The following is a 24323-nucleotide window of genomic DNA, read 5'->3' as shown; positions in this document are numbered from 1 at the left end:
AAATTTGACGAAAACGATAGACAGAGTTCGCTGCAGGGCTGGGTATTATTACCACTGCTGCGGAAGCTAGTTGTCAAACAAATCCTCAAGCAGTTCGACGAGTACTCGTAAATAATACATCCGTTCGGCAAATGAGAATAGATGGAAATGAAAAACTGGATAACTTAGCTAAAAAAGCCGCTTTCCTCGAAACCTTTATACAAGACATCCCAATCAGATTGGGCGATATTAAAAGAAGGCGAGCGCTGCACATGATCGACCAAAAAGGACCTTACAAGGCCTTCTTGTGCATATGCGAGAAACTTGGAACTCGAGAAATTGACAACTTAGTTTCTCGCGAGATTCTTCAACCTCAAACGCTCGTAAAGCTCGCAAGCTTCTCCACAACAGATTTCGTCGCTGCATTGAGATTATTATATGTATTCTCTAATTATTTAGCTGTAATTTGGTGAAAATTGTCGCTGGCTTTCGGGCAGAAATCTTAAGCTATATTTAAAATGTATTTACCATATTTCGAGGATCAAGAATCTTCCCAGCTAATTTTTAAAAGTTACAAAAAAAATAAAAAATTTGTGCAATTACAACAGGGTATATCAGGTCCGATTCTAACTAAACCATTAACTTTTTCAAACCTTCTTTGTGCTTTGAATCGTGCGTAGAGGGAACTACAACTGAGATCTGAAATACACTTAAACAGCAGGCAACTTTGCTTTGTAAAAGTTGATGGAACTAACAATAGATGTGCAAATGATGCGAATGTTAAAATAAGTAATCAGAAAAGAAAATAATATTAAAGAAATTTTTTACATAGAAATTCAAAATGCCACAAAATGCTAAATCATTTAACCACTTTCTCTTTAATTATTTTTAATGAAGGCAAATATGCTGCGTTAATTATATTAGTAATTTAAATAGTAAAAGTTCAAAAGGAAGAGTTCCGGAGAAAATTAGAAGAAAGTGCTTAAGTTGAACTGGCTGGTCAATAAATAACTCATATAGACTGAATATGTCCTTAGTATTACTAGAATTTGTTTGATGATCAGACGAAAGAACCCCAAACAGGTAAAAGGACTTTCGTTATTGAAAAACTGCGACCTCTTGGCAAATAATAGAAATTTCTTGGAACCTAGCTCAATTGCAGCCCCGAGTTTTGGAAACCCTGCCGCTTTTTTTAGATGGAGCCTTGAGGTGACGATAGCTCACGATAGTCACTAACACATAACGTGCTCAATCGTTTCTTGCTAAAGCTCGCTCTTTTTACGTCTGCTGTTACAAACGAGGCACATGGTTGACCAAGCGGGAAAGGCGTGGGTTCAAGCGCGGGACTGTAAAATGACGAAGATTATGTGTAGGTCTTGCAACCTTAGACTAACAAAGTTGCTTCTATCATTAAAAAGAGAGGATTGTAGAATCATGATGGGTATTCTGATTGGACACTGCCTTCTGGCGTCACATACCTTTAAATTAGGCTTGTTCAGTGATAGCATATGTAGGACGTGCGGGATGGAGGAGGAAACGATCGAGCACGTTCTGTGCTCATGCCCTGCACTTGCCAGGCTAAGACTCCAGCTATTAGGAGGCTGTCAGATCTAGAAGCAGCAAGTGGCTTAAGTCCTAGGAAGCTACTAGTATTTGCCAAGAGGACGGAGTTATTTTATAACATAGGTCCTGGTTTTTGATAGGGTTTTTCAGTTTCGTCATTAAAACAAACTTCTGGTAACACTACGGACTCAATCAGTCTATGTGAGGTCCTCATGGACCGGCAAGTTCAACCTAACCTAACGAGGACTAACTTATAAGCATGTGACGCGAGAAGGCAGTGTTCAGTAAGTATAAGCCTTAAGACTTCTCTTCTTAGAGTTATTTAGGATTTGCACATGTTCTTAGACATTTTACAGCCTTGCGTTTGTGTCGCAACCTTCCCTGCTTATAGATCGTATACAACTCCTGTATCCTTTTAATTTCTTCCAAATGGATTCAGCGCTTGCTACACCCTCTTTTGCCAACTCATCGTACTTTTAGCTATCTTCTATCACTTTACGACCGAAATCCCAGTGAAGATGTATGGTCCGGCCTAAGGGGGAATTTTCTCAATGCTTCTTTATATTACGGGAGACTTATTGATGAAGTACCGTGTGAGATTATTCGCCACCTAAGTATCAATATATATTTATTGACAAAGTTGAAGTTTGAACACATTTTCTCCAGAATTTCTGCTGCTTTCCTCGCAGCTATAAATACGTGACGTGGCAGTGATGTGGCAGCCTGAAGGATCTATTTATTTCTGGATCGAAAGAGTAAACAGCAGACACGACCACTTCCGTTTATTAAGAACTATTGGTATAGCATGTTCTGCCATTTCTGCACCCTGGCATCAACCCTCTGGCTCACTTGTAGCCCTCCTTCAAGCTTATACTTAGTCCAATTAGGGACCTTATATTTCCCAGTAAATAATACTAGATCGTTTTTTTTCGCGTTGGGGGCTAACTCGACTCCAGATGCTCAGGCATGTACACCTCGAAGTACCTGATCCATCATAAAGCTGGTTGTTGTTAAGCATCTGCCGCTTATGGTAACTGAAACGTCATGCCATAAGCAAGACTGGTCCTCCGCCGAACCATCTAAATAATTGTTTGAAAACCAGCGTCCACAGCATTGGTGATAAGATCACACCTTGCGGCATTCCTCTGTTTACAGAAATGCTTGGAGAAAATATTAAAACAATTGTTGTATTTCACCGAACTTTTTAGTGTAAATTAAACTAAATATAAATATAAATAAATTGATGCTCATAAAAATATATAATTTATGTCTTGCTCATCAGAAACTATTTTCGAATATCTCAGAAGTAAAACTAATTTTTATAAGTTTACTACGAACAAACAAAGCTACCAAGTAACTGAAATTTAAGAAAAAAAAACAAAAAGGTAAAAACTACATAATTGTCAAAGCTCAATGAAAAACAAAGTATCGGGTTAATTCCGCAAAATCTCAGTACGAAAAAGTTCCCAACAACAATAAGCATTTCCCCCATATTTATACATATTCATATATATGTACTAAACGTAATTTCCTTGTTCCTATCCTAGGCTCCGTTACATCCGTTCTGACAGATCAAATCTTCAAACGCTAAATTTGTACAGCTGTCATAGAGCTTTAGTCTTTAGTATCGCCAAGCCCAGTAAGCACTGTAAAACGTATCACGATCAATAGAGTGTTTAAATATTTTAAAAATTTGAAAACATAGAGATTCTGTATCTTATTTAACATTTTCAATGTAGTAAATACCAAAAAGCAGCAACTGATTTACGCAGATAACGATATACTTAAGTTGTTTGTTTCCGACTTTATTTTTAATTTTTTAGTGAAAGTGGAAAGTTTCCCTTTTTTCAAGAAGAAATTAAGCATTTGCTCAGACTTTAGTTTTTAAGCAAAAATATGTTTTTTGTCGGGGTTGCAAAAAAATACACAACTTTTACTCATAAAATCAACAACATTTCGAAAAAAAAAAAAATGTTAATTGGGTACAGTTATTTATTTTTGATAGTTTTTTTTTTATACTAATTGTAAAAGGAATAAATTATTTCGACATATTGATCTAGTATACCCCCACTTGCAAGGCGTTCTAAAATTTTCCCAGTTACATAAATAAATTTTTTTTTGGGACCAAAGATTTCCTCACGCTCCAGACACAAGTTAAGCGTAGTAGTTTTATGAGTCAACGGATTTTCTCAGGTTCTTCGCATACGCAATGCGAGCACAAGCGTGCTGTGGAAGGCGGACCTCTGATCAATGTCCAATAGTGAATGTCACTACCATAATGTATATCTCCCCTAGGATTATGGGACTGCAAGGGTTCAGCCAAGATGTGCCATGCACACCATGTTGCCCCTATTATGAATTGGAGTCAGATTCTATACTTCGGCAAAAATCTTCAGTAATGCCCTTTCGGAAATTTCTTCACACGTAAGATAATGTTTCTACTAGAGAAAAATAGTGACCGTCTTAGTCGTATCTCACTGTTCCCTTATAAATTCTTAACACGGACAATTTCGTCCACGTACCCTTATAGTGAATTCCATTGCCTAAAATTGATTGCCAGAGTTCTTCAATTCAAGGCTCCACTGGAGGGGCGGTTGCACACTAGGAACTTTATTTAGTCCTAAGTTATGCCAAGGAAAGTAAACCCTTTACGCACATTCTGATAGCCGGCTGACACATTTTCCGTGAAATCATTGACCAGCGCAATTGAAAGCCTCATTACCGAAGGCGGCCTTTATGTATAATAAAGCGGAATCCACCTACTCTCCCAATACAGAGCCACTCTGAATCGTGGTGTTTAACTAATGGAAGGGTTCCTAATCGAGATTTTACTGATCGCATGCTCTACAATATTAACCCTAGGACTTATAGCCAACTTTTACTACGACTTCTTATACCCTGGTACAGGTGTGGCCAGTAGCCTGTTTTACCCGTTTTTATACTCAGTTGAGCAGAGAGTATATTAAGTTTGATTGGATAACGGTTGGTTGTACATATATAAAGGAATCGAGATAGATATAGACTTCCATATATCAAAATAATCAGGATCGAAAAAAAATTTGATTGAGCCATGTCCGTCCGTCCGTCCGTCCGTTAACACGATAACTTGAGTAAATTTTGAGGTATCTTGATGAAATTTGGTATGTAGGTTCCTGAGTACTCATCTCAGATCGCTATTTAAAATGAACGATATCGGACGCCCACTTTTTCGATATCGAAAATTTCGAAAAACCGAAAAAGTGCGATAATTCATTACAAAAGACCGATAAAGCGACGAAACTTGGTAGATAAGTTGAGCTTATGACGCAAAATAGAAAATTAGTAAAATTTTGGACAATGGGCGTGGCACCGCCCACTTTTAAAAGAAGGTAATTTAAAACTTTTGCAAGCTGTAATTTGGCAGTCGTTGAAGATATCATGATGAAATTTGGCAGGAACGTTACTCTTATTGCTATATGTACGCTTAATAAAAATTAGCAAAATCGGAGAAGGACCACGCCCACTTTTAAAAAAAATTTTTTTTAAAGTAAAATTTTAACAAAAAATTTAATATCTTTACAGTATATAAGTAAATTATGTCAAGATTCAACTCCAGTAATGATATGGTGCAAAAAAATACAAAAATAAAAGAAAATTTAAAAATGGGCGTGGCTCCGCCCTTTTTAATTTAATTTGTCTAGGATACTTTTAACGCCATAAGTCGAACAAAAATTAACCAATCCTTTTGAAATTTGGTAGGGGCATAGATTTTATGGCGTTAACTGTTTTCTGTGAAAATGGGCGAAATCGGTTGACGTCACGCCCAGTTTTTATACACAGTCGTCCGTCTGTCCTTCCGCATGGCCGTTAACACGATAACTTGAGCAAAAATTGATATATCTTTACTAAACTCAGTTCACGTACTTATCTAAACTCACTTTATCTTGGTATGAAAAATGAATGAAATCCGACTATGACCACGCCCAATTTTTCGATATCGAAAATTACGAAAAATGAAAAAAATGCCATAATTCTGTACCAAATACGAAAAAGGGATGAAATATGGTAAGGCAATTGGATTGTTTTATTGACGCGAAATATAACTTTAGAAAAAACTTTATAAAATGGTGGTGACACCTACCATATTAAATAGAAGAAAATGAAAAAGTTCTGCAGGGCGAAATAAAAAACCCTCAAAATCTTGGCAGGTATTACATATATAAATAAATTAGCGTTATCCAACAGATGATGTTCTGGGTCACCCTGGTCCACATTTTCGTCGATATCTGGAAAACGCCTTCACATATACAACTACCACCACTCCCTTTTAAAACTCTCATTAATGCCTTTAATTTGATACCCATATCGTACAAACTCATTCTAGAGTCACCCCTGGTCCACCTTTATGGCGATATCTCGAAAAGGCGTCCACCTATAGAACTAAGCCCCACGCCCTTTTAAAATACTCATTAGCACCTTTCATTTGATACCCATATCGTACAAACAAAGTCTAGAGTCACCCCTGCTCCAGAAAGGCCCACTCCCTCTTAAAATACTCATTAACTCCTTTCGTTTGATACCCATATTGCACAAACGAATTCTAGAGTCAACCCTGGTCCACCTTTATGGCGATATCTCGAAAAAGGGTCCACCTATAGAACTAAGCCCCACACCCTTTTAAAATAATCTTAACACCTTTCATTTGATACCCATATCATACAAACAAATTCTAAAGTCACTCCTGGTCCACCTTTATGGCGATATCTCGAAAAGGCGTCCACCTATAGAACTAAGCCCCACGCCCTTTTAAAATACTCATTAGCACCTTTCATTTGATACCCATATCGTACAAACAAAGTCTAGAGTCACCCCTGCTCCAGAAAGGCCCACTCCCTCTTAAAATACTCATTAACTCCTTTCGTTTGATACCCATATTGCACAAACGAATTCTAGAGTCAACCCTGGTCCACCTTTATGGCGATATCTCGAAAAAGGGTCCACCTATAGAACTAAGCCCCACACCCTTTTAAAATAATCTTAACACCTTTCATTTGATACCCATATCGTACAAACAAAGTCTAGAGTCACCCTGGTCCACCTTTATTGCGATACCTCGAAAATGCGTCCACCTATAGAACTAAGGCCCACTCCCTCTTAAAATACTCATTAACTCCTTTCGTTTGATACCCATATTGCACAAACGAATTCTAGAGTCACCCCTGGCCCACCTTTATGGCGATATCTCGAAACCGCGTCCACCTATAGAACTAAGGCCCACTCCCTTTTAAAATACTCATTAACACCTTTCGTTTGATACCCATATTGTGCAAACAAATTCTAGGGTCACCCCTGGTCCACCTTTATGACGATATCTCGAAACGGCGTCCACCTATGGAACTAAGGATTACTCCCTTTTAAAATGCTCATTAACACCTTTCATTTGATACCCGTATCGTACAAACGCATTCTAGAGTCACCCCTGGTCCATATTTACGGCGATATCTCGAAAATGCTTCCATCTATAGAACTTAGGTCCACGCCCTTTTAAAATACTCATTAATACCTTTCATTTGATACCCATATCGTACAAAGGCATTCTAGAGTCAACCATGATCCACCTTTATGGCTATATCCCTAAATGGCGTCCACCTATAGAACTATGGCCCACTCCCTCATAAAATGCTCTTTAATGCCTTTCATTTGATACACATGTCATACAAACACATTCCAGGGTTTCCCTTGGTTCATTTTCCTACATGGTTATTTTCCCTTATGTTGTCACCATAGCTCTCAACTAAGTATGTAATGTTCGGTTACTCCCGAACTTAACCTTCCTTACTTGTTTCTCATTTTTTCTGAGAAACAAGTTATTTTTTTAATGCAATGTTGTAGCCGACTGTCTTAAGAACATTTTAAGTAGTTATAAACATATATTTGTATCCTGCTTCTAAGAATTGCGCGCATTCTAAGTTAGGAAGTCAATAACTTCTATTGTTGTTAGAATTTTTAGAATACGACCTTTTCGCGCACTCTTAATTATTTAGAAGAAGACATTATATTGTACCCTTGCTAGAATTTGATGACAAACAACATTTGATATAATCCAACTACCTGGCAGGTAAGAAATGATTCCAGAAACTTAAGGGTTGCAGCTATATAAACGGAAGTTTTGCGAGTTTATATTCATTGTAAAGCGTTCTTTTGAAGTGTGAAGTTGATTTATATTTGTGAAAATAACAAGTCAGAAAAAATTTAAAATATTACAACATGGATAGCAGAAGGAACATGGAATATTTGTCTTCGAATCAATATATAAGGTAAATACAAATAACTCAAATATAATTTCATAAATGGAATAAAAATTAATTATTTTTATATAGATTATCTGACGCTGAAAAAGAGCAGTACATACAAAACCTGTTTGACGAAATCTCAGATGATGAATTATTTTCCGACCCTGAAGGGGATGAAAGCGAACAAGTAGCAGTAGCAGATGGCGTGGTTGAATCGGATGTATAAGACCCTGATTACACAGTTGACAATGCCCAGGTAGATGAGGCTGATTACGAAGAATCTGACAATGAATCCGATGCTGCAGATGATTCTGAGGAGATTAATTTTCGTGCAGCTGAATTCGTAGCACGTGATAGTACCATATAGAGCTCACACCCACGACTTGCACGCCAAACTAGGCAACAAAATATTTTGCGACAGCGAAGTGGGCTCGCATGATCAACTACTATGATTTCTATAGTCAATACATATAAATGTTTTATGACTCCGGAAATGGTGACTATTATAGTACGCTACACCAACAAAAAAGCAGAGGCTATATATGCGGAATTAAACGCAAAACATCCAGAGGCAGAACCAAAAACATGGAAGAAGATTACTTTGAGCGAAATGTATGCGTTCATTGGAGTGCTTGTTATGACTGGCGCTAACCGCAGCAATGCCGAATGTGCGCCGGACTTGTGGTCGGTGGAAAATTGTCCATTATATCGTGCGTCAATGGGCATTAACCGCTTTCAGGCCATACTGCGTTTATAAGGTTTGACGATGGCAACACACGGGCACAAAGTTTGGTAACTGACAAAGCTGCACCAATATCCGAGCTGTGGACCATGATGAACTACAACTTTGAGCAGTCATATAAGCCAAGTGAATATCTAACGGTAGACGAGCAGCTCTTTCCATATCGTGGCCGCATCCGTTTCACGCAATACATCCCATCGAAACGGGCAAAATATGGCAAAGTGTGGTGGGTATGTGTGCCAAAAACGCATATCCACTGCATGGACAAATATATACTGGCCAAGCACCTACAGGACGGGAAACTAACCAAGGTGAACGCGTGGTCAAGGATTTAGTAAGCCGCTTTCATGGAACCGGCCGAAATATAACGGAAAGCTTGTCATCCATGAATTTGACGGCAGTTGGAACTCTGTGGAAAAAATAAGCCCTACATACCAAAGGAGATGTTGACACACAATGATCGTGCAGAGAGGTCAAGTTCATTCGGTTTTAGACCCAACATATCCATTGCTCCTATGTGCCGAAAAAAAAACAAGGCAGTTATATTACTATCATCAATGCATGACGATGATCACATTGGCGAAAGCGGCAAACCAGAAATGATGGAGTTTTATAACAAGACAAAAGAAGGTGTGAACGTGATGGACCAATTGCTTGGAGAATATACTTGCCAAAGGATGACAAAGCGTTGGCCGTTGTCCCTATTCTTCAATATGATTGATTTGACGGCATTGGCAGCGTACATCATATATTATGAGAATAATCCCAACATCAGATGCACCAATGCGAAGCGTAAGAGATTTCTTCGCCAGCTCGCCAAGGAACTATCTATGCCCATAATTGAAGAGCGGTCGGTGAATCAGCAAGTGATGCGGAACTACAACACAAAAATTGCAGTCGCGAGTTTCATAAGTACGGTCCTGCAAGGAAGTGCTGACAATAGGCCATCAACGTCTGCAGCTGCTGGTGCAAAATCAAAGAAACAGCAGGTTGGAAGCTGTTTTCTCTGCTACATCCATGACCAACACAGAAGACGAACGCGTAACATGTGCAGAATATGTCAGCGCCGAATATGCATACAGCATTCTTCAAATACATTTACATGTAATATTTGTGAAAATAATGAAGACAATTGAATAATTTAAATTCGTTTGCATATTTAGTTATAAGAAATAATCAATAAAATAATATTTTATAAAGAAAATAATAAATAAAAATTTTTTTCTTTCAAAAAATGAGAAAAAACGAGAAAAAAAGCTACTGGCCACACCTGTACCCGGGTATAAGAAGACGTAGGTGTCAACTTTGAATGCTTATATCTCATCAATGCATGAGCATGACAAATAAGACACCAATCGACGTTGATTTACTTCGTTTTCCTAGATCAAAAATTTCAAGTCAATATCTTTAGTGATTTAGGAGCTACATCACTCCAAAGTAGCTACTGGCCACACCTGTACTTGGGTACAAGTCCTAGGGTTAAAGTGGAGGGGGCGGCACGGTGGAGAGACTGGGATAAAATAGTGAGAGAAGGAGGGAGAGCCAGGCATTTAAAACAATTTATTTGCAGAAGCTACGGTAAATACATCACTGAGAGGAATATTATCGGGGAGAGGAACGTCTCGACAATCTATCTATACCTATAACTATTTGCAAATTGCAAAACGTCTCAAATACTACGTGGTAAAATTAAGATTACTTATCCCTGATCATTACTTTTAAAATTGAATATCAACTTTGTAAAAACACAGTTATAAGAAAATGCTCACTTTTTATGCCTGAAGACCAATATATTATTCCATGGTGCTCGAGTCATCATTTAACGTTAGAGTTTAGAGAACTTGAATATTTGTCTTATATTTCTCTAATCGATATTCCATTTCAGTGTTTGTTGGGATACATATGTATGTATTTTTATGTATATCCACATTCTTTATGGATGTATGATGATGCATGCTAGTGTGGGTATAAACTTGCAGTTTGTTTGCAGCTTAAAACTGCTTTGATTCGTTTACTTTTGACTTTCCTTACTTTTTTGTTTTTCATCAACGTTTTGGTTTTTTTTCTAAACTATTTGTTGTGAGCTTCCTTTCCTTTGCTACGCCAACAATATGCTTCTGCTTTGGTCAATTTAATTTAATTGAATTTTATTTAATATCTTTTTTACTTGTCATTGTATATGTTAGCGATATATTTAATACCTAATAGGAAATAATTCTAAAAATGAGATTTCGTAGACAAATGGCAGTTCTTTAAAAGAGTTAAATATTTACAGCTAGGGCGAACGAGCATGGCTTACAAGCGGTGTAAATATATAACTAAACTAGCAGACCCGGCAGATGTTGTTCTGCCATAAATTTGGTCTAGCTGCATAAGTCTTACTGAGTTTTTATTTTTTGCTCTCCCTCCTCTTTCCCCCTTTTTTCTTTTCTTTCATCTCTTTTGCATCTCATTCTCATTCTCCGTCTTTTCCATCTTTTCTTTTCTCTCTAGCTCCTTCCCATTCTGCCTACCCTGCTTTATCTATTCTCATCTCTCTATCTTCATCTAACTCTACCTCTCTAGTTCTTTATATTCTTGTCCATCCCAGTCTTAGTCCAATTCCCAGTCACAGTCCCTGTCTGAGTCTCAATCCTAGTCCCAGTCCTAGATGGTTGTATGCACTTTTAAATGCTGTTTCATAAAAAATAAAAAAATGTCTGATATGATTCTCGGACCTACACAATATGCTCACAAAATTTTACGAGAATCGGTCGAGCTGTTTCGAATGAGTTCAACCACAAACACTGTGACACGAGAGTCTTCTATACATATAAGCTTTACAAAAAAATTTCCATATTGGCATATTTCTTTGATTAGTTTTTGTTATTTTAAAATAAATGAACAAACTTTTGGTCTATGAATATTTTTGAAATTGTAAGTCAAGTTGAGAATTATAAATGTTTGGTGTTAAATAAAAGCTTAAATTTTAAAAATTAAATTATATCTTTCCATGAATTATAGTCCCTACAAGGCAAGCCAATGCAAAGCTGTTGCTATCGGTTAAAGCTGTACATTTTTTATCGAAAAGTTATAGGTCATTTATCGAAAAGATATCGATATGTTATCAAAAAATTGTCGATTTGCTACAGAAAATTTACTGAATTTTTATCAAAGTGTAACCAATTTGTTAACGCCCTGTTATCGTTTTATATCGGTAAGTTTCCGATTTCTTATCGATTCAGTTTTAATATAAAACGATGACACATCTGTACTCCGTCAATAACAGCATGATAATAAACCATTATCGAATCATTATTTTCACAAAACTGACAACACATTATTTCAAGTTCGACCCCCCATTTGTCCGATTGAAGATAAACCAATAACGTTTAAAATGGCGTACATTTCTCTCGCCTTTTATAAACCTACAACTTGTGCTTGTACTATAGACGAAAATATGGCACGGACAAGTATGTCTGCTGAGTATGTTCTAATTTAAGCATTGGATTTGTTTTTAAAACCGAAAAGTACATATATATGTAGCTATGAGGGACGAACTTCACATTCTTGGCCCGCCTTCTTCTTTGGTTTACTTCTTCATACACTTTGTTACATCTCTATCGTTGTTAAAGTTTTTACTTTCCTACATATAACTTGACCTTCAGCATCATGAGAATATGTGTACATTGGGGTGGCCCTTATTTTCCAAAGTGTTCCGATTCTCGATCAAACACTCCTGAAATTTGGAAATAGCCTTAAAATTTGAATGTGCAGAATTTTAGATTAATCAAAGAAGATTTAGGAGTTGCAAAAGGATGTTTTGAAATCGTAAAATTGGCAATTTTTTAAATTTCTTTGGTCCACTGCTACAGATTTTGATTTCAAACGCATTTAAAATTACAAAAATTGTTCAAATGACAAAACAATTATAAAATAGAAGATGTCCCAAGATTTCAATTACACACAAGATTTTCACCTTTTAATTGTAAATTTTTGGAAAGTTTTCAAGTACGCATGTTTTTAGCTTAATTTGACTTAAACGACGTGCAAGTTTCAAAACGCTATCGACTTCTGTTCAATTTTGAGAATGTTTTTCGTGACGGGTCTTGATCATTTTCTTCTATATAATGAATACAGAAAAGCTGTCTTCATTTATATTATACTTAAATCTGTAGCTCTGTTATTAATGGTCCAATTTCTAGCATTGTAGTTATTTAAAAAAAAAAAAGCAAGAAAAGCGTGTAAAACTTTCTAGTATAAAAGAATATGAGCCTAAAGTATTTAAATTTTGTTGGACTTCAAGTTCTTTGCACAACCCCTCAGTCTTTATAGATTGGCATAGGACATTTTATATTAGCGTTACCAAATCCCGTATTTTTCACAAATTTTAAGGTCTCCCGCCGGGAAATGCTATGTCCCGGCAAATTCACAATATCAAAATTAATAAATTGTAATTTGCTACGAAACATGGTCATATTTGCGGCTTCGATTGTATTCAGATTATTAGCATATTGTATGTATCTCTGTAAAGAAGAAAAATTCATCCTTACTGTGGTTCTGAATATTGTCAATGTTTGAGATTTCGAACACCTAAATATTCAGTTTGCATGGGGAAGTATTGTGTTTTAAAATAACGTTTGAAAAATTAATCCAGAGAATATTGAATTCGCATTAAACACAGTAAACGTATTAATTGCTAGCCTGTTTCATAAAAATATTTTTTATAAATAAATGAGCTTAAAAAGTTTAATTCTATCTAAAAATTAATTCGCCGAATGAGCAACCCCTACAAATATATAGGCGTTTCTTATTTTTCAAATGCCCCGGGAAATTTTTAAAAATCCCGGGAATTTGGCTCAAATTTGAAGTTTGTCCCGGGAACAGGAAATAAAAATCTAGCAACCCTATTTTATATAGATATTCAGGCCTGTTCTGGATTCCGATTCCGATCAATTTTTTCGGAATCGAAATGGATTGGTTTTCTCAATTTCGATTCCGACCAAAAATTATCGGTTTGAAAAGTATTGCCTCTGAGCAGTCGGAATGAAAATTAATTGGCAGATTATACACAAATGTTGCGATATTTGTCTTTCAAATAATTTTTTTTAAATTCTTCATTTTATTTGGAAGAGTTGTGTGTATTTTTTGTTTAAATTTGAGTTAAAGTGGCATAATAAATCTTTCTTTAAAAACTTCTATCAAGAAATCTATTAGGCAAACAAATCGATGCTGATCGAAATGAAGTCGACCTGTTCTGAATTCCGATCCAGCGCATTTTTACGATTCGCACGCACAATAGCACGTATTCTTGCGACTGCGCATCAAAACCCATATCTGCAGGCATTTTTGAATTAAAATAAAATTTTATGATACTTAAACCAAAACACATAAACAAAAACAGCTGATTAAACTGGTTACCGAATCGGAATGAAAACGATTCGAAATCGACTTCGAATCGGTTTTTTACAATCGGAATTGAGAACACCAAATAGAAACCGAGTCGAAATCAATGTCGCTTTACTTTTCATTCCGAGTCGGAATTCAGAACAGGCCTTATTATTTTTAGCGCTATTTGCATTTTGCTAGAAGGTGAGATCGAAAATCCAAATTAAGGCTTCACATTGCCTCTAGTAAAATTTTGTTTCTTGGAATTAGGACGCATTCAATGTGAAGCGAAGTCAGCGTTGCGCCAACTTACCAATATAAAGTCAAAACTCATTTCATTTCAGATATATCAATTTATGAATACTGACTTTCAACGTAAATAATGTCCTACAGCAACGCCTATCATCATATTTGACTTAAGTCTTTCAGTGCTTTCAGACTTCAGACTTCATTCGAATTTTTTGTGTTTTGAATAATTTTTTTTTTCTTCATTTGTTTTACTGACTCTCAATGCTGTGGTGCTTTCTTCATTTACCCCACTTAACCTCAAAAATTTTCGTTCCACCACCAATATAACCGCAAATGTTTGATATTTTTATTGTAACTTTATTTTTTTTTTTCTTTTCTTAAACTTTTGTTTTAGCTCATCTTTCGTCCGTTTGTCTTGTCATGTCTGATTGTGGGTCTGTCTTTTCATCTGACAGGCTGTCAATTCAATTGCTTACCTTAGAAATCAGTTGTTGCTTACATATTGCAAGTCATCCTTCCCGCTCGCTCTTTTGCTTTTGCCGTCTTTCTTCTCTAATAAGTACAAATCTTTCAATTTTAAACATCTCAACTTGAGCGCTTTTTCTGTCTTATTCGGCGCAAAATGTGCTTAAATTTTAGCTCGGGATTTATCTTCTTAACTTATTACAACTGCAATACAATAAATAAGTAAAAGTATAAAAGATTTTAGATGTACAAAAAATTTTGTCTGTCATTTTAGACAATTCGGCTTTGCGGTGAATTAAAAAGTGAAACATGACTTGGTTAGTAAGTCATGGTATTATGTCATAATTATTTCATTTCTATGGTAGATTTTTTTCATTTCTTTCGGTTGTCAAGTATAAAGGTCAATTATTGTGTACACATTGACAACAAACCTTCCAAATTTTCTTTATTTATGAATAAGATTGAGGAGATGGTTTCAACTAAACGAATTAAAATTAGCCGTCTTTGGAGCCTTAAAGCGTAGGTCCACTTTAATTAATAAATAAATACCTTTTTTTCTCCAAATTTTTTTTTTTTAATAAAATTCATATCAAATCCCAACAATCTTTGGCATATATTCATAGAAATAAAACATTTTCAAATCATCTTATTTACAGAACTCAAATTTTATTCTTGAGCATGGTTTAGTTATAAAAGGTTACCCATGTAGCACAAGGCCATCCTGTACTTTTCACCTTCCAAACTCCCAAGTCGCTCCTAAAAATTAAAATTGCTTTTTCTTTTCAAACTACTTTTAGAATATCGATCAACATTTCGAAAGTACTGCAGGTTTTAAGTTTTGAAAAAAAAAAAACTGTTAATTGTGTACAGTTATTTATTTTTAATAGTTTTTTTATACTAATCGTAAAACAAATCAATAATTTCGACACATTTATCTCGAACTAGCAGAGTACCCGAAGTCGTTCGGTTATAAATAAAAGCAGTACTATATAGACTAATATATTAGACTAATCCCAACCCCCATTTGTATGGGAGATGCCACGCCCCTTTTTCGCTATCCCCAATTTTTCTCGAGGGGGTAGGGAATAGTCTTATATACCTCCTCACCTAATTTCAGTCGTCTAGCCTTAATACTTTCCGATATATTGACTAAGAAAACTTCCAGTTGTATGGGAGGTGCCACGCTCCCTTGTCGAAAACTTTTTTTATAAAGCCTACCATAGATTGACGCACTCAGGTTATGTCATAGCAAAATTTCGTTCGATTCCATTCTGCTGTTTAGGCTGCAAGTCCAAGCATACATACAGACATACTTTCACAAATATATAGTAGATACCTCCACTTGCAAGGCGTTCTGAAATTTTTCCATTACATAAACATTTTTTTTTTTGGACCAAAGATTTCCTCACGCTCCAAACAAAAGTTAAGCGTAGTAGTTTTATGCGTCATCGGATTTTCTCAGGTTCTTCGCATAAGCAATGCTATGGAAGGCGGGCCTCTATGTATGTCCAATAGTGAACTATCATAGTGTATATTTCTCCTAGTATCATGGAGCTGCAAGGATTCAGCCAAGTTGAGTCGTGCACACCATCGTGTTTCCTCTATTGTAAGGTGGAATCAGATTTTTTTATCTTTAGTAAATTTCTTCTTATGTAAGATGGTTTTTCTACTAGAGAAAAATAGTGACCGTCTTAGTTGTATCACACTGTTCCTTACAAATTACTAAAACGGACAAATTCGTCCGCGTACCCCTTATAGTGAATTCCATTGCCTAAAATTTTTTGCAAAGTTCTTCAATTCAAGGCTCCACTGGAGGGGTGGTTTCCCACTGGGAACTTTTTTTAGTCCTAAGTTATCCCAAGCGATTTCCAAATTTGTGCAAAGTACAACTTTTACGCACATTCTGATAGCCGGCTCCGCTTTTTCCTTGAAGTCATTGGCCAGCGAAATTGTAAACCCCATTACCGAAAGCGGCGTTTATGTATAAGAAAGCAGAAACCACCTACTTTCCCAATAGAAAATCACTTACGGAGGGTGTTCTAATCGAGATTTTACTGATCGCATACTCTACAATATTCTCAGAAAATCGAGAAAGAGGAAGGGGGAAGGCACGGCGCAGAGACTGGGATCAAATAGAGAGAGGAGGAGGGAGAGCCAGAAATTTATAAACAATTTGTTTGCAGAACCTACAGTATGCCAAATACCTCTGCTTATTGAGAAAGTAGATACATAATAGATAGGAATATTATCGGGCAGAGGAACGTCTCAGCTTTCTATCTGTATCTTATATTGTCGATACCTTTGCAAAACCACTCAATTACCATGTGGTACACCTAAGATTACCTATCCCTGATCATTACTTTTAAAATTGAATATCAACTTTGTAAACACACGCTTAAATTGAATTTGTACTCTAAACTTGCATTAAATCCAGTGGTGCACTGAAGACCTTTATAAAGCCTCCGAAACTACCCGGCGTATATGTATATGAAACACCTAACGTGGAAAAAAATTTGGAGCATTTTTAGGTATAAACAAATTTAATATTTGGAAAAAGAAATTAATTTTATTACATGGACCAAATTTCTAAAGAAAAAGAGTTTAAAATAAGTTTTTCTGCACTCCTGTAAAGTTCAAATGCAGTCAGATAGACATTTTTTCAATTGGTCGATACCCAGTTTTGCGAAGGCATCGACGATGTGTAAAGAAAAAAGTGATTTTGAAAATTGTTACTGTATTAGTTTCGTATAGTTTCTTAGTTAAATAATTTAAAAAAATGTAAAGCGCGATAACCTCCGAAGAGATTTTAGGCCGAGCTTCTCTTCTAATTTATGCCGTCATCCTTTTAAATTTTCCTATAAATTGGCAGGATTGGGCCAACATGTTTTATGCCGACTCCGAACCGAATCTGCAGTGCAGAGGAGTTTTCACTGAAAAGATTTTCATGGCAGAAATACACTCGGAGTGTTTGCCAAACCACTTCCGAGGGGAGACCCCGGTTAGAAAAACGTTCTTCTAATTAAAAAAACGTGTTTCTTAAATTCTGATGTTGCTTTGCTTGGGGCGTGAACGCAGGATCTTCGGTGTGGTAGGCGGAGCACGCTACCACCACACCACTGCGGCCGCCTTAGTTACTTCTTTGTTAGTTATTTATAGAAATAAAGATATTGAAATCGGCCAGTTAGGTAAAGCAAGTACTTAAAATTTAGCGTACAGATTCCATATATAAAGAAGAGAGGTAGAGGGAGTGGGAGTAGAACTGAGAGTGTGAAAGGGACTAGGAATTTAAGTATTGATAGGAGTAAAGTAGGCGTGGGAGAAGAATGGGAATCAGAGTTGTTATAGTAGTGAGAGTGGGAGTATGTGTGGTAGTGGTAGTGGGAATGGGAGAAGGATCGGTAGCTGGAGTGGGAGTAGAGCTGAGTGCGTGAGTGGGACTAGAAGTGCAAGTGGTAATAGAGTATAGTTGGCGTGGGAGAAAAATGATAGTGAGAGTGGAAGTACTAGTGAGTGGGTGTGTGAGCCGGTGTAGGAGTGGGAATGGGAATAGGAGCGGTAGTTGGAGTGGGTATTGGTTCGAGAATGGATGGAAGATAAATGGTTTAAGGGATAGACAATAATAAGAAGAAAATTAGAAGATAAAATTGACGAAATGTAAGCAATCCAAGTTTTGGACAGAACATAGTTTACAAGGTACTTTAGTACATATATTTATAAGTTGGAATGTACAAAACGTTTTGTGCGCCGATGTTCTGATTTGATTTAATTTTTCTATCAAGCACTAACTACAAGTAACAACTTTTTCACTTTATCTAACAATTTACTTTTCCTTATTAACTTTAATGTAACTAAGAAACATTTATATGTATTGTATTACTAACAAAATATTCGGTTATTGAGATTGTATATACAACTTTCATATGAACAATAAATGTGTGGGTAAAAGATTTCCACAGAAATTGTAAGCAACGCCAAAAACAAAATTAAAGTAACGCGACTAATTCAACGAACGCAGGAAAATTGCAATTAAATCTCAGCTAAATGAAATTAGTTGAAATTGTATATCAGTGAATAAAAAAATTAAATTAAACTAATTAGTGACCAACAAGAAAGAAATGGTCAAAAATGGAAAACACAACAACAACTATGCTTAAAATAAAATACATAGTATATACGAATACTTAAGACACTTCTCCCGCTTTTTCTTTTTTGTTTATTTCTTTTCTTTTCTTTACAAATTTTTACAGCCAGGATTACTATGGTGATGTAGATCTTAAAGCTTTGAAAAAAGTGGGCTATTAAAACGCATAAATAAAAAATGCCAAAAAGGGAAGAGCAATGTTTAGAAGTGAAGGCGAAATGGCGAAAACAAAAGCGATGGATTAAACCAAAAAAAAACATAAATTTCAAAGAAGTAAACTTGGGACAAAAGTACGCAATTAATGCTCGTTGGAGAACGGAAAGCGCGACCGCAGAAAGTAGATAACATCATTTTAGAGAAAAGGAAACGTTGATTAACAAAAATGTAAAAATACAAATGTTGCTTCTAAGCAAACAGATACGCACACACACAAGCTAATGCATAAATCAACACAAAATTGTGCGACTTTTCTAAGGCCGAATATATAAAACATCAACACAAATTTGAAACAAGAATAAGTTGTACAAAAAAACAAATATGGAATACAACACAAAAATAAATGCAGTGAGTTTATATTTATGAAGGTCAGCTGTTTTTATGGCGCGTTAAACCAAAACGTTAAAGAAAAATGGGGCACATTTGACATTTGTTTTTTGAGGCATATTTTTATTTCAGAGGATTCTAATTCGGAGCAGCCTCATCCCAAATGAAAGTTTTCTTTAAACAAGTGGTTCTCATTCGCAAATTTCAAACATTCATAACTCAATTCGTATTAATTCAATAAATTAAATTTTTGTTAAACTTCACTTTTCTGCAAATCCCAAGGCGTTTGAAAATTATTTAGATTGATATATTTAAGGTAATTTGTGTCGAGTCTTTAAACTAACTTATTTGGGGCTTGGCGCTCAACCGTTTAAAATGTTATGGCTGTCCAACAAGGCGAGCCAGTCGCTTCCTCGCTGTGCCAGCTGGCGCCAGTTGGTAACAGCAAAGGAATTTAAATAGTTTTCCAGCTGGACCTTTCATCGGAGTGGAGGCCGCCTTTTTTCTTTGTTTCCATAGGCGTGTTTTTATAAAAAAAAAATACTTTCTAAGCCGCTGCATTATCTTTCATTAGCAGCTTTTACAGCACATCATTAAATCTTCTTGCCTACTCGCCATTGCCAAAGCATAGAGGTCCGTAAATCTTTCGAAGAACTTTTCTCTCGAACACTTCCATTGCCACCTCACCTGATGTTGTCATAGTCCATGCTTTTGCACTATATAGCCGGACGGGTACGATAAGTGGTCTACATGGCCTGGTTTTCGTTTGCCCGAAAAGCGCTTTACTTTTTAATTCCGTACTCAGCCGGAAGTAGCATTCATTGGCAAGTGTGATTTTGCGCTGGTTCTCAAAGCTGATGTTGTTGCTTGTGTTGATGACAACAGGCAATTTGTTTTGTCCTAATTCACCACCGAAGTTAACTTTTCCGGCTCTTTTACCAGTTTGGAATAAACCTCGATTAGTCTTGAACGGCTCGAGGAGGTCCTTCCCTATTCTGACTCAGCTGATGTTGTTGCTTAATGTCATTTTGCATAGCCATACAAGTTTTGTAGGAAAACCAAATTCAGATATACTTAGCTGCTATTTTTCACGCTGTCACGAAGGCGGCTTCAAAATCGACGAAGAGGTGATATGTGTCAATTGATTTTTACGGGGTTTTTTCCGAGATTTGTTGTTTAGTTAAAATCTGATCGCAGATTGATTTATCAGGTCTGAAGCATACTGATATGGTCCAATCAAACGATTCACGGTGGGCGTCAATCTTTCGAATAGTATGTTTGACAGGACCTTATATGCGATACTAAGAAGACTGATGTTGCGATAGTTAACGCAGTTTGCAAGATCGTCCTTCGTGTGGAATGGGCAAAGAAAACTTAGAATGTAATCGTACGGGAACAGACGCGTCCGACTCTATTTTGCATAGAAGTTTATGCATGCGCCTTACCAACTCCTCACTGCCTTATTAATTGAATAGATCCGCAGGTATTCCATCAGCGATCGCGGCCTTGGTATTTTTTAATCTAGTTATCGCTATTTTTATTTCATCATAGTCGGATGGTGGCATATTTATTCCACCATCATCGATTACGGGCTCGGATCGCTCATCTTCCCTGGCGTGTTATTGTTCTACCTATTTAAGGGCTTAGATTAGTGTTTGATCCATTATCTTGGCATTCTCTTGACATCGATTACCAGGCCGCCATTTTTGTTTAACAGGAGTTTGCCCAGGGCTTCAAACCTTCTGTCTGTTGCTTAATTTATTGATAAAGTTGGTGCTCGTTATTGCTGGTGCTAGCAGCTAAATCTTTTCGCACTCATGCGTTTTTGCCAATGTATTTTCCTTCCTCCAAAGGTGTCGCGCTTCCCTTTTCAACTCGTTGGAGCGTTTACACACGCTTTATGTTGCACTCAAATTTAACATAGCCCTGTGGGCAACGTCCTGTCTTTCATTTGCAGCGCGGCTTTCTTCATCGTACCATGTGTTTTTCCGTGATCGCCGGTAACCAGCTTGTTTCTCGGTGGTGGTACGAAGTGCTTTAGGGATATGCTTCTAATGCTCCTGCATTGCGTCGGCTTGCCTTGTGATTTCAGAGAGCAGGTGTGAGAGTCGAGTTTGGAAATCATTGGCAATCTGTTGCGATTGCAGCGTGTTTTTGATTTTAGCCGAGCGGACGACAAAATCTCTCTTCCACTACAAATCCAGCACCGAAACTGCGCTTTTTTTCATGGCCACTCCAGGAAATGTCACAATTTTTAAATGATTTTTTCCTTTATTCGTCCATCGCAATTCTTAGATGGCAGTGTTGTCAGCTGTTTCTTTCACAAGGACATCAAATAGCCGGGTATGGCACCAATCCCTTTAAGAGAACGCACATTCCACGTGAATGTCCTTAACTTGTAAGCCTGAATGTTTAACGAAGTCGTCATAAAAATGGGTTTCTATTAATCCGAAGGTTGATTATTATTTTCATTGGAGTCTGTTTTTACGTGACGAGTCCAGCGCACAATTCGCTCAGCGGGGATGTAGCATTAATGATACACGTTTATATAGTGAGCCGCTTGATTAAAGACATATGTACATCCGCTTGCTGCTGCACCTTATGGTGGTCAGATGCTGCAAATGAAGTAAGCTTCAGACTTCTATACACGTCTCCATCCACTTATTTTTGTGACCGCTGCTACATATTTTATACAATTTTGTGAAATAATGCCAAGAGGTTAAATATAAAATATGTCCCAAAATCAAATGTACCCCATTTTATTTTATAGAACAACAACTGAGTCCATTTTATAAATTTTTGTGGTAATTGACGATTGCCAATATCATATTTTAATCGATTTGTTATTAGATACTAGCGCTCCTAAATGATATGTATATATTAGGCATATGTACAAATTCACTTATACATATATACATATAAATGTACTTAGTTTTAATAATTTCCACGAAACCAATAATATTAAGTATATCGTTAACCCACATGCAACGGGTTGATAATAATTGCAAATACTTTGATAACAGTATGATAATTTATTAATTAAATCAGCTATGCAATTGCAGTTACACATACACATGTACACAGGAATAGAAACCAACATGCAAAAGGCTTACATCCCTGCAAAAAATAGCGGGATTCATCCCTAAATAGAGTGATCTGCGTTTGATCTGTTTCGTCTTAATTTAGATATAATAGATCCCCTCTCCATAGAGACTTTTTATAAATCGCATTACTTTAAATTTACTTAGCTCCGACACTTTTTGTACACTATGTAACTAAGATTGACACCTAATCAGTTGCGAACATCTGGCTTGCTTTTATGATCGTTTTCAGACTTCTTTGTGATATCGTCGCGATGTGATCCATACATCAAAATTTCGCTGTATTAATATTATTTCAAGAACATACTCGGATCATTTAGGATTTGCTTTTGGTATAATTTTGGAATTCGTGAATGCATTAAAGATCAATTTATAGCTATTTCGAGATTGTGTTCTCTATAATTTCAGATTGCTTCCTTGATTGATTCAGAAACATTACGAGACTATAACCACATAACTTTGTGATGGTTTTCGAAATGATTTAGGTGATAGTTTCGGTACACTCTCCCTTTAAAAAATATACACACAATGTCCTTCTTCTACATTAGCTGTCAACGAGCCAAGTTTCATAAAAATAAGTTGAGCCACTTTAGTGTGATTGAATCACAGAGGCAACATGCCGGCATCGAAACATCAAGTTATAAAACATTGCAACTTTCAAACTATATATACGGTTCATTGTTCACATAGTTTTGGTCTAAATTATTTAGGAATATGGTGAATTATCGGTAAAGCTAAGTTTTGTGATCATTTCTAGACAATTTACGTATTATTTCGAGACTATCAGCGAATCATTTCATGACTTTCATCAGTTATATATGATATTTAGTATAATTTCGGAACTATTTGGGGACTCTACGGAACTATGCTCATAATCATTTTGAACATTTTTCTAGACTATTTATAGATTCAATTATATGATTTATTTCGGGACCATTGCGACATTACCCATTGAGACATAAACAGGTACAGGTGGTCTTCCAGAGGGCATGCTGAAACAAAAGGTTCGCTCCAACAATATAAGAAGATCAAAACTGGCTAAAGGCCCATGTTCCTTTCCGATTCCCCCCGGGTTCATCCTATTTAGATTAATCGCGTTTTTTACAGAAGAGCAACGCTTGCCTACATAAAACATAAACTTATCCACATACATAAACACATTTATAAATATGTTATTTCTAAATATTTATATAATAAAATATAACCAGTCACGCGCTAATAAATTTTCAAACATTCTAATTTTTGTGCAAAATTTATTTTTAAATGGGCGTTAATAAAATTCAAATAAATATATTTTAAATACATAAGCGTTGATATATGGCAGGCTTATTGTAACAAAGTCAATATTATTTAGTATACAGTATTTAAGTTTTATTTTTAAAGTGTGAATAAAATACGATACAAATTTATTTAAACCCAAATGAGTTGGTTCTTAATAAAAATGTTATTTGAGGTAAGTTTATGTTATAAAATAATGTTTATGAATTTACTTTTGGTGTTTCTTAGGGCGGCCACTTTGGTCTAGTGATGTTTTTGCTGTTCACTAATGACCTTCTAAAGGTTTTGAAGTAGAGCAAGCCGCTAATGTAAGCTGATGATATTAAAATTTTTATGCCTATACTGTTCAAAAGCTTTACAAGGGAATCCCACGAGTATATGATTCATGATTATACCATTAAACAAGCCATTAGCTTCGTAAACCGTAGCGTTACGATGGACCTCAGACTCGACTTTATATTCTACATAAAGTGTTATGTGAAGAGAGACAGAGGAGCTTTGCTTCGTCAAACAATGGGCTAAAACATTCAATGATCCATACAATACTAAAAATATCTTTATATCGTTGTTGAGGCCAATATTGGAATATGCTTCGATAATCTGGAACTCACGTTATCAGACCC

General features: G+C 36.2%; 1 protein-coding gene across 1 annotated transcript in view; it reads left to right on the top strand.

Annotated features, from left to right (window-relative positions):
• The window catches only part of Gasp (Chitin binding Peritrophin-A domain-containing protein Gasp), a 146136-nt gene extending 122293 nt beyond the window's left edge, over positions 1 to 23843 (top strand). Inside the window, exon 5 of the mRNA XM_067761101.1 lies at positions 18885 to 23843. Within this exon, the coding sequence (XP_067617202.1) occupies positions 18885 to 18939 (55 nt within the window). The 3' untranslated portion in view covers positions 18940 to 23843. The remainder of the gene's footprint in view (positions 1 to 18884) is intronic.
• The last annotated feature ends 480 nt before the right edge of the window (positions 23844 to 24323 follow it).

The sequence above is a fragment of the Eurosta solidaginis genome, chromosome 1 (genome assembly GCF_040869045.1).
Source record: "Eurosta solidaginis isolate ZX-2024a chromosome 1, ASM4086904v1, whole genome shotgun sequence".
Taxonomy (NCBI): domain Eukaryota; kingdom Metazoa; phylum Arthropoda; class Insecta; order Diptera; family Tephritidae; genus Eurosta; species Eurosta solidaginis.
This window is presented reverse-complemented; position numbering and strand designations above follow the sequence as displayed.